An 11,948-nucleotide genomic window follows, 5' to 3' on the forward strand; every position below is an offset into this window, starting at 1 on the left:
CAGCCTCCCAGGTACCATTGTTCAAAGTTGTTGGAGGCCAGAGATGTGAACAGGTCCAGGGTCCCCATTAGCACCTCGCAGCATTCTGGGAATCAGCATGTATATAGCCCAAGCTATTCCCATAGGGTGAAGTCTCTCTAGTGAATGTGATCCCTCTCTTCATGCTTCTCTGAGGAAGATGGGTTTGCCAGTTCAAGACACAGACAACTGATTTGATCCCCAAAGAACATTTCATTTATTTCACACATTGAGATTTCAAGTTCCAAACCTTTCTCCTCCCTGGCCTCTGCCAAATCCTATCACACAGAGTCTAGCATCTGCAATGAGAAACTTCTTTGGTCTAAACACCTTCTATGGAATAGCCCTGCCTTGGCTGCTAGAGATTTCCAAGGCTGGGTGCCTCTTGCTCATTTCTCAGTGTCTCCATTGGTTGGTTTCTCTACCACTTCCATTGCTCGGAGTTTGGTCCAGAAAGCCACTTCTTTGTCTTTCAGTTTCTGGGCTGACTGAGTGATGGCACCAATCTGTAGGTATCCTTCCATCTGGTCATACTCTGGCCAATGGGGCAGCCGCTCCCGTTGGGGTCTCTGGGGAAAAGAATCAAACAGAATTACTCAAAGCTCCTGTGTGGTCCTTGCAATTCTCTGAGAATTGTAGAGATTACTCAGTATATCTTTACCAAGTGTTCATACAGCTCTGGAGAAGTGAGCTCTGTATTTCCTGGGGCAGTCTGCTCATTTCAGAGGGTTCTCATTGTCAGAGCACTGTGGTCACAGTTCAGTGCTCTGGCCACTCAAATGTTAGAAATGACCTCTTCACAATGTGCATCCTCCCGCACCCTACCTCTCCCACCAATCCTACTCTACCCTGCTATCAACCTCACCCTTTGTGAGCAAAGTTGCCCCAGAACTTCATCAGCATCCTGCTGAGGTTGATCTCCTCTTCTGAGGCACCATCTGTGGAGAAGAGAAGAACCCTTTCCTGTTCATGCTGTGGTTCACGGGCTTTGTTAGAATTGTTTGGTAGCTTTTAGAAATAGACCTTTACCATAGATCTGCGAAGTCAGAGTCTGCATTTGTAGAAGATCCGGGCTCATTGTTCAATCTCAGCTTGGAAAGGACTAATCTAGGACTCATCAGTAGGCAACTCAGTCCATCTATGAGCTTGCCACCTTTGTTTCCCATGACAGGCCCTCCCTCCCTATACAAGATTGCAAAGTCACACCCTAGAGTTTCCTTTGCCTCACAGCATAGGTTTCTGACCTCTGGATCCTTTCCCACTCTTTTATTTTCCTAGATTCTGAAAAGCGCTAGAACTAGAAAGGTCCTAAGAGGTCATCCAACTGGGAGACACCCAGAGATACCAGTGTGCCATGAATAGTCATGATGTGGGTCACAGGTCACATATAACTGCTGGGAATTAAAAAACTGAAGATGTCTGTGAAAAGCTTTCTTTAAATATTATGTTATTAAGCATAATAAAATTTAAAACATGTAGAATTTAGATAGAATTAGATAGAATTTAGATCTATAGGCGGAGATACATAAAGACACACGTTAGATCCTGTCCAAGGCTAACATCAGTTCTAAACACCTTTGTTCATATTCTGGTAGATTCCGGAGATTGAAAAATTAAGCTACAGCATTCTTCCCTGAAGCATAGTTCTGTAGGTGATACATTACCTGTCATACTGATGTCTCAGGTCAGGATTCTGAGCATGTCTGTTTTGCCTAGGGACCTGCCTGTTAGAGCAGGAGAAAAGTTGGGGACTGCTTAATATAGCTCTGTCCTTGTATTCTGAATGTGAAATGCCCCCAATAGGCACACGTGCTTAGACACTTGGTCGCCAACTGGTGGCACTTTTTGGGAAAGTTGTGGAACATTAAGGAGGTAGAGACTTGATGGAGGGAGTAAATCACTGAGGGCGGGCCTTGAGATTTACAGCCTGAGACCACTTCCTGTCCTCTCTGTTATGAGCTGCCAATACAATGTGACCAGCATCCTCCTGCCACAATGCCTTCCATGTCGTGATGGACAACGTCCCTTTGGAATCACAAGCATGAAGAGCCCCCTTTTTCCTCGAATCATTCTGGTCAGGTATTTTGCTGCAGTAACATGTACAATAACTAAGATTCGGAGAGGAAAAATTGCTTAAACTACCAAACTAAAACTGGAAGCCAGGTCTCCTAATTTTAAGATCCTTACCAATGAAGAGTCATTACCTTTTAAAAATGGTGTTCCCCAAACAGAGTAAACTTCATCACGATGGTCTGCTACCACTGTCTTAGGTCTCATGTCTGATACGAAGCTTGGACGATACTTAAATTCATACATGTAGGTGGGGGCTCCAGCATCTGAGAAGATATGTGTTCATGCTCAGTATATGTTACCAGACACACACCTGGATGATATCAAGGCCTCTACCTGTGCAGGAAAACCATGACTCCCCACATGGAAGGAAACAGTGTTTCAGGAAATCCAGGTAACAAGCTGGGGGTTGTACAGCTGGTTGAGGTGGAAGTAGGATTTGAACTAGGTGTTCCCTGAATAAAGAATGAGAGGATGCAGTGCACGCTGAGAGCACTGCATGTGTTTCGTGATGACACATGGTGCTCATTCATTCTGAGCAGATCGGCTTTCTAATAGGTCTTGTCAGCCTGGTTTTGAGCATCTGCAGAGCTTTCCTCAACTATTCAGAAGAGTGAGGCAAATCCAAGATGCTTGTCTGAAAGTGAAGATATTTAAATGCAAATCTGTGCAGAGATGGAGTCACCTGTCTCATCTTTTCAAAAACCACAAAACTCAGGATTCATATTTTAGTCACCTGACAAATCCTGCTTCCTGCTTGTCCTGGGAGTGTTAAAGCCACAAATTACCAGGGGAAGGTGAATTTACCTCTCACCTCTTCTCCTCTGACTTCCTTTCTTCCCAACAAAGATGTCCTGAATAAAGCTTCAAGAGGCCAATTTTCCTGTTCATTGGGAGATTGAAGCAACCAATCCCTGTTGCTTATGCACTACCTCATGGACCCTAAGCCTGGAGACCCCTAGTCCTGGGACCTCAGTGCCAGTGGTCATAGCATGGCATGGCATTATATGCCCAGAGTAGTGACACTGGGAGAGGAAGGATCAGGCTCCAAATCAGGCTGGTGGATAAATATGAGACTTTTTCTGTGCTTGGATTTAGTAAGAAACTTGTAAAATATGGGGGAGGGCCTATGCTCATAAGTCTGCCCTCAAGGGACAACCTTTGATATTTTAGCACATATTCTCATTCATATATATGACAATATTCTCATATATATGATATTACATATGCCATTTTAGACCACACTGTAATCATTTTTTCACCTCATTAAATATTCATCTACAAATGGATATACAAGTTATGTTACTTCAGGGTGAAGATATGGAATGGTTTACTGAATTGCCCCCTCAGCTTCCATCACTGAAATGGTTTGGCAGGAAACGCTGTTTTGAATAGTGTCCTTCTATGACTCTGTGATCCACTTCTTAAGCAGCACTTCAAAGTCAAGCAGAACTTGCTGAAGGAAAGGCAACCTAGCATCTACCATGAAATGTTTTAGGCTGTATCTGAGAACCCAGCCATCAAGGAGAGACCTTATAGGAATGAGAAAAATTTTTTTAGTCTTTTTGCCCAAGACCACTGAGGTCTCTAAATTTTGTACAATCATAAAACTAGTCGTCAATGCAAAGTAGGGTAAAGATTTAAATAATGAAAATCAGGAAAACATAACGGGGCGGGGGAGAGAGAGAGAGAGAGAGACAGAGAGACAGAGGGAGAGAGACAGAGACAGAGAGAGAATAAAAATATAAGTTAGAACAGTGTGATGGTCTTTCTAATCTCTATTTTCTGATAGGGAAAGACTATGGAGTTGATATCTTGGTATTTCAATTAGTAATGGGAGTTAAGAAATATTCTTATATATTGGAAAGCAATTGTCAACATGTTTTAAGAGCTTTAAGTTATCCTTGTGATCTAGAATAGTAACTTCATTTCTAAAATCAGTCTTAAGAAAATTGCTAGAGATGTGGTTAAACATTTATTATTAAGGTTCATCATAATATCATCTGTACCATTAAAATATGAGCCTCCAGCCTAGCTATCCAACAGGCTAGGAAGGATGGACTTTCTCCATGGAATGATGAGCATTTTTATAGATTTTTCTTGGAATTAAGGAAATTCCCACTATATAGTGTTCTTTGCACAAAATTAAAATTAAATTTTAAATTATATTTAAGAAAGACAAAGAAAAATTAGATGATAATACAGGTAAAATTATAGCAGATGACTCTGGACTGAAGACTTCTGAATGGCATCTAGGACCTTCTTCATGTGTTTTATAACTAGAAATGTTATTTATCAAGAAGAGTGACACAGTAAAAAAGAAGTTGATAAAACCTGTGTCATGCTGGCCAAAAGACCCTGAACTCAAAGGCATAAAATATCAGATGAAAAACTCAAGTCCAGTGTAGTCAGGATCACAAGACATGGAGGGGGCAACAGTGAGTTTATGGGAGGATAAACTAGACCCTGGATGGCCCTGGCTAAAGGCTTTCATCAGGCCCTTGGGAGGTAGAAGTAGAAATTAGCACCCATGCATTACTGTACTGAGAGGTATGAGGGCACAAACTGCAGCTAGGCTTTTTACAATTAATTTATTTTTACTTTATGTTTATGCATGTATTGCCTGCATGTATGTAAATGCACCCATGTTGTGTAATGCCTGCAGAGGACAGAAGAGACTGTTGGATACCCTGAAACTGGACTTAGGGACAGTTATTAGCTGCCATGTAGGTGCTGGGATTTGAACCCAGGTCTTCTGCAAGAAGAGTCAGTCTTCTTAACCATGGAGTCATCTCTCCAGCCCCACTGCAGCTAGTTTTAATCATGCTTATAAAGTGCTAAATTTAATAATCTTTCCAGTGTCATTAGAGAGAGAAGTCTGGATCAGAGAAACATTTCCTGGCCTATGCCTTGAGACCTGGCTAATCAACTAGTGGCAAAAGAAGGGTCCTGTGAGCCTACAAAACGGCATCCATAAGGGGACACTTCCCCCTTCTGTGGGCTCATGCATCGCTAACATCATACCTTATCTTCACAGCCTTGTGACAATGTTGAAGAGTCCCATGGAGTACCAACTTAGGTCCTCAGCTTGCCTACACCAGTGTGCACTGAGTTAAATGAAAGCCAGGCGTGGACATTGATCTCCAGACTTTCTTCTCACGTACCTCCTACCACCCTGCATCTGGGCTTTCCGGTCCTGGGCAGCCTTTGATACTGTAATTCTCTTTTACTCTTCCTACAGCCATACTACTATTAACAAACTACCCCAAAGTGACCTTGAAAACTGACCTTGAAAACTTTCTTTGAATGTTAGTTTTAGTTATCAATTTGACTGGATTAAGGAGTATCTAGAAAATGGTAAAGCATCATTTCTGGGTGTATATCAGAGTGTTTCCAGGGAATACTGGCATATGAACTGGTGGACTAAGAAAGGAAGGTCCACCCTCAGTGTAGGAGGCACCATCTGACTGTGGGCACCATGGAGAAGAAAAGGCAGAGAGAAGGCGACTTCCTCTCTTTTTCATCTTCTCCTGCTTTGGGCATCAGAACTTCAGGGTTTTCCACATTTGGACCTCAGGACCAGTGGCCCTCAAGGACCGCTATTCTTCTACATCAGATTGATTGAGAATTATACCATTGGCTTCCCTGGGGCCTTCACTCTTGGGGTCACTCTACCAGCATCCCAAGGTCTCCAGTTACAGAGGTCCTGGTCTGACCCCACACTTCTCAGTCGTAATAATCCCATAGCAGTTTCCTCCAGTAAATCCACTCTCAACTGTCTGTCTACCGACTGTTATCTGTCTCCTGTGGTTCAATCTCTCTGGAGACTCTGCTAAACCTTACACGATAAATTATTCAATGTCTGTACTTTATATAACATAGTAACTTTAGATAAGTTGCCCCTGTAGCAGATGCTGCTGGAGCCTCACACATGCCCCTTGCTTATAGGCAGGTCAGCCTATCTTTTGCCTCCAGCACCTCCTTGACTGAATTTGCCTTGCAGCAGATCAAGGTACCAAGGAATTAACTCAACTGAACAGCTTTCAAGCAATGGCAAGTAAGTACTGATGGGTAATACCCAGCTCCTGCAAAGAGGGGATGGGATGAGCATAAGCTAGGTCTTCTGCATGTTTCTAAGAACTCAGTTTCCACCCTTCACAGCAGATACATGCTTGGTAATGTGCCACTGATTGGTCCCTTTCCAATGTCATGTCCTTATTACCTTACTGGTGTTTAATGGGATAAAATTCAAAATACTTGCAAAATAACTGTGTCTGCACTCAGAGACTCCTACCAGCAGAAACAATGAAGAAACAGTGTAGGACAGCATCCTACCTCCCACTCTCTGGTCCATATGGAGTCAGTCTTTGAAGTCTGACCCTCAGCAGTTTCCACATTTGTCTATACTGGGAGTCAGTATCTCTTTTGTTCATCCTAGTACTCACCTCTGTGATAGCTGGCCACAATCACAGATGGAACAGCAAACAACACATCTCCCATCAAGTCTATAAATAAGTCTTTCTTACTGGCATGGCAGTCTGATCCTCCCAAATATTTCTCAGTGGCCACTGGAGTCAGTTCCTGAGAGATTTTCTGAAATGAATCAAGAAAATGCTCACTGTCATTTTAATTTCTTTGTGTTTGTGGCCGATTTTGTGTTTCCATTGTTATACCGTTCTTTATTTTCTTTCCGTAGCCTCTTGGGCATAATCATTTCTTTCTTCAGTCCTTTGTATTGCTTCAAGTATTCTCTGTAGTGCTGGTTTGGAAGATATGAATTCTTTCAGCCTATTTATGTCATGGAAAAATTTTCTGTTCCCCTTTGACCTGATAGATAGTTTTGCTGGATAAAGCATTCAGGGTTGGCACCCATGGTTGTTTAGAACTGGGAATACTTTGTTCCAGGCTATTCTGGCTTTCATAGTTTACACTGAAAAGTCAGCTGTAATTGTCATGGGTTTTCCTTTACATGTAACTTGTTTTTCTCTAGCAGCTTTCAGTACCCTCTCTTTGTTCTGTATATTTAATGTTTTTAGTATGATATGCCCTGGGGACTTTCTGTTCTGATCAGGTCTTAATGGTGTTCTCCATGCTTCTTGAATCTCTATAGGTATATAATTTCTTAATTTAAGGAAGCTTAAATGACAGAATACAATATACACCTTTCAATAATAACACTAAATATCAATGACCTCATCTCCCCTGTCAAAAGACACAGGCAGGTGCAATGGATCAAGAAAGAAAACCTATCTTTTTGTTGTCTTCAAGAAAGTCAAGTCACGTTCAAGGATAGACACCACCTTAGGATGAAAGGATGGAAAAAAAATATTACAAGCAAATGGCCCTAAGAAGCAGGCAGGTGTTGCAATTTTAATTTCTGACAAAATAGACTTCAAATTAAAACTCATCAGAAGAGATAAGGAGGGGTACTTCATGCTAATCAAAGGAACAATTGACCAAGAAGATATTATAATCATGAACATTTATGCAACAAACTCTGGAGCACCCAATTTCATAAAATCAGTAGTCCAGGACTATAAAACAGAGATTGACACCAACTTAGTGATAGTGGGTGACTTTAAGACCCAAATTTTTTTCAATAGGTCAACTGGACAAAGAATAAACAGAGAGACATCCGAATTAAATGTCATACTACATGAAATGGACCTAAGATATATATACAGAATATTCCACCCAACCACAAAAGAATACACTTTCTACTCAACAGCTCACGCAAGTTATTCTAAAATTGACCACATTCTGGGGCACAAAACAAATCTTAACAAATACAAAAAATTGAGATAATTCCATGCCTTCTATCAGACCACAGTGCAAGAAAGCTTATAATCAACAGCAAAAAAAGCTCTAGTAAATACATGAAATCATGGAGATTAAACAACACACTCCTGAATCATGAATGCGTCAAAGAAGAAGTTAAGAAAGAAATAAAAGTATTCCTGGAACAAAATGAAAACAAGAACATAACACAACAAAACCTCTGGGACACCCTAAAAGCAGTCCTAAGTGGGAAGCTTATAGCTTTGTGCCTACATTAAAAAAAAAAAAACAGAAAGAACACATGTAAACAACTTGACAGTACAACTCAAGATTCTGGAAAGGCAAGAACAAACCAACCCCAAACCTAGTAGATGAGAAGAAATAACAAAACTCAGAGCAGAAATTAATGAAATAGAAACAAATAAAACAATACAAAAAAATCAATGAATCTAAAAGCTGGTTCTTTGAAAGGTTAAACAATATAGACAGACCATTAGCCCAGTTAACCAAAAAAAGAAAGACCAAATCCAAATCAACAAAATCAGAGGCAAAAGGGAAACATCACAACAGACTCTAAAAAATCCAAAATATTGTAGGAATACTTTAAAAATCTATACTCCATTAAATTTGAAAACCTCCAAGAGGAGATCAACAGCCTAAACAGACCCATAACAAATAAGGAAATTGAAACAGTAATACAAAACCTCCTGACCAAAAAAAGCCCAGGCCCAGGTGGATTCACAGAGGAATTCTACCAGACATTCCAAGAAAATCTACAACCAATACTGCTTAAATTATTCAAAAAGATAGAAACAGAAGTAATCCCACACTCCTTCTATGAAGCCAGCATCACTCTAATACCAAAACCAGGTAAAGATACAACAGAAAAGAAAGCTATAGACCCATGTCCTTAATGAACATAGATGCAAAGATATTCAACAAAATACTTGTAAACTACATACAGACACACATCAAAAAGATCATCCACCACAATCAAGTTGGCTTTATTCCAGAGATGTAGGGATGGTTTAACATTCATAGGTCAATAAATGTAATAAAACATATAAATGGACTTAAAGACAAAAACTACATGGTCATCTCAATAGATGCAGAAAAGCCATTTGACAAAATCCAACATGCATTCATTTTAAAAGTCCTAGAGGGAATTGGTCTGGAGGGAACGTGCTTCAACATAATTAAAGCTATATACAACAAACCCATAGCCAACATCATCCTAAACGGAGAAAAACTGGAAGCACTCACATTAAAATCAGGAACCAGATATACCTGTCTACTATCTCCATTCCTTTTCAATATAGTGCTTGAAACTTTTGTCCTGAAAAACTGGAAGAATTTCCATTAAAATCCGGAACCAAGCAGGGCTGTCCACTATCTCCACTCCTTTTCAATATAGTGCTTGAAAATTTTGCAAGAGCAATAAGACAGAAGAAGGAAATTAAAGGAGTGCCAATTGGAAAAGAAAAGCTCAAATTATCCCTATTTGCAGATGGTATTATGCATAAGAGATCCCAAAAATTCCACTAGAAAAGGGTTAGAATTGATTAATACTTTCGGTAAAGTGGCAGGATACAAAATCAACTTACAAAAATCAGTAGCCTTTCTTTATGTCAATAACAAGCAATCAGAAAAAGCACTCGAGGACACCCTTCCATTCTCAATAGCCTCAAAAAAGTTTAGGACTAAACCTAACCAAAGATAATAAAGATCTCTACAGTGAAAAATTCAAAACTCTAAAGAAAGAGATAAAGGAAGACACTAGGAGATGGAAAGACTTACCATGCTCATAGATTGGTAGAATCAATATTGTGAAAATGACCAACTTAACCCAAAGCAATTTATAGATTCAATGCAATCCCAATCAAAATACCCATGACATTCTTCACAGAGCTTGACAAAATCATCCTAAAACTCATATGGAATCACAAAAGACCCCAGATAGCCAAAACAATCTTGGGCAAAAAGAACAATGCTAGAGGCATCACCATACCAGATCTCAGATTATATTACAAAGCTAAAGTCATAAAAACAGCATGGTACTGGCACAAAAATAGACACATAGATCAACAGAACACAACAGAAGACCTAAACACGAGTTCATATAATTTCAGCCACCTGATATTTGACAAAGGTGCTAAGAACACACAATGGAGGAAAGACAGCATCTTCAACAAATAGTGTTGGCAAAACTTGATCTCCACCTGCAGAAGAATGAAACTTGACCCTTATCTTTCACCCTGTACAAAAGTCAACTCCCAATGGATCAAAGACCTCAATATGAAACCTGAAACTCAGAAACTGCTAGAAGAAAACATAGGCAGCACTATCCAAGATATAGGCCCAGGAAAGGACTTTCTAAATCAGACACCAGCTGCTCAGGCCCTAAGGTCAACATTCAGTAAGTGAGACCTCATTAAATTACAAAGTTTCTGGACAGCAAAAGAAACAACCAAGGAAGGGAAGAGGAAACCCACTGAGTGGGAGAAAATCTTCACCAGATACACATCTGACAGAGGGTTAATATCCAGAATATACAAAGAACTCAAAAAAGAAAGAAAGAAGAAAATAAGTGACCCAGTAAAAAAAAATGGGCAGTAGACCTAAACAGAATTCTCAAAGGAAAAAGTAAAAATGGCAAAGAAGCACCTGAAAAAGTATTCAAAATCATTAGTAATTAGAGAAATGCAGATAAAAACCACTTTAAGATTCGATCTTACCCCAGTCATATTGGCAAAGATCAAGAGAATGAAAGACTTCAAATGCTGGAGAGGATGTGGAGAAAGAGGAACACTCATTCACTGGTGGCAATGTCTTGGGCAACCACTATGGAAAGCCACGTGGAGACCCTCAAAAAACAAAAAATAAACCGACCATATGACCCAGCGATACCTCTCCTTAGCATATACCTAAAGGACTCATCATACTGGAGAGATACCTGTACATCCATGTTTGTTGCTGCTCTCTTCACAAAGCTAAGAAATGGAAACAACCTAAATGTCCCTCAGTTGATGAATAGTTAATGAAAATGTGGTAAATCCACTCAATGGAGTTCTGCTCAGCAGTAAAACAAGATGAAATTATTTGCAGTTAAATGGATGGAGCTAGAGAATGTTATACTAAGTGAAGTAACATAAACTCAGAAAAGCAAGCGACGCATGCCCTCCCTCATTTGTGGATTGTAGCACCAGTCCTTCACACGTGAGTACGTAAATTCTGATGCAACAGCAGGAGCCATGGAAAGGGAAAAGATACATGGAGATAAAGAACAAGAAACAACCTGAAAGGGGGATCGTGGGGAACATGTTACCTGAGGGAGGGGGAAAGAGTGGGAGCAATCGGCAGGGAGGCGAAGAGGGAGGACATGCAAGGGACCATGGTGTGGGGGAGGGAGGGAAGTCAGAAGAGGAGGATGGCGGGAGTCAGGAGGTATTATGGGAGGGAGGGATAATGGAGACACTGTGACTAGGGAGGGAGGGAGGAGGGAAGCCAGATGGGAGGGAAAGTAGAGATGAATGAAAGACGAGTGAATCACCAGGGCCGGGGGCAGGGGGGTGGGGGCTAGCAAACCTAGGAGGAAAATTGATGCCCTAGAAACCTTATGAGAAATGCACATAGAGTGTCTGAACATTAATCCATATGTACACCTGGGAGTTCCTTGGCAGGGAACACAGTGTCAGATAGAAGAGACCTCCCTTAGAGTGACAAGCATGCCATACAGCACTCATCAAAGAAGCTTCTTTTTGCAAGAGATGGAGTCCACTGCAGAGTTGCACATCTGGTCAGGCACAGAGAACACACATCTGGGAGATGCCCAGTACTAGGTGACACATCTGCTATTGAGTATCTACAACTAAGACTCATGGAACATAGTGGAATAAGAGGCAGAGAGAGGGCTAATGCACCCCTCAACTCTCACCAGCGAGGCTTCCATGTTTATCAGAGTTTGTTACACACAGAAGGCCATAATTGGCCAAGTTTTGGAGAATAAGAGACTGCAGAGAGTAGGATGGGACTCCTACATGGAACCTCACCCACCCATGGCTCAGGGACCATTGCAGAAAGAG

General features: G+C 40.9%; 1 protein-coding gene across 1 annotated transcript in view; it reads right to left on the minus strand.

Annotated features, from left to right (window-relative positions):
• Positions 1 to 407: 407 nt before the first annotated feature.
• LOC103731686 (liver carboxylesterase 1-like) overlaps positions 408 to 11,948 on the minus strand; it is a 37,762-nt gene continuing 26,221 nt past the window's right edge. Inside the window, 5 exon segments of the mRNA XM_008830090.1 lie at positions 408 to 585; positions 884 to 956; positions 2,223 to 2,354; positions 6,534 to 6,681; positions 9,644 to 9,658. Coding sequence (XP_008828312.1) covers positions 408 to 585; positions 884 to 956; positions 2,223 to 2,354; positions 6,534 to 6,681; positions 9,644 to 9,658 — 546 coding nt within the window.

Source organism: Nannospalax galili, unplaced genomic scaffold (assembly GCF_000622305.1).
Source record: "Nannospalax galili isolate Female #2095 unplaced genomic scaffold, S.galili_v1.0 scaffold274, whole genome shotgun sequence".
Lineage (NCBI taxonomy): Eukaryota > Metazoa > Chordata > Mammalia > Rodentia > Spalacidae > Nannospalax > Nannospalax galili.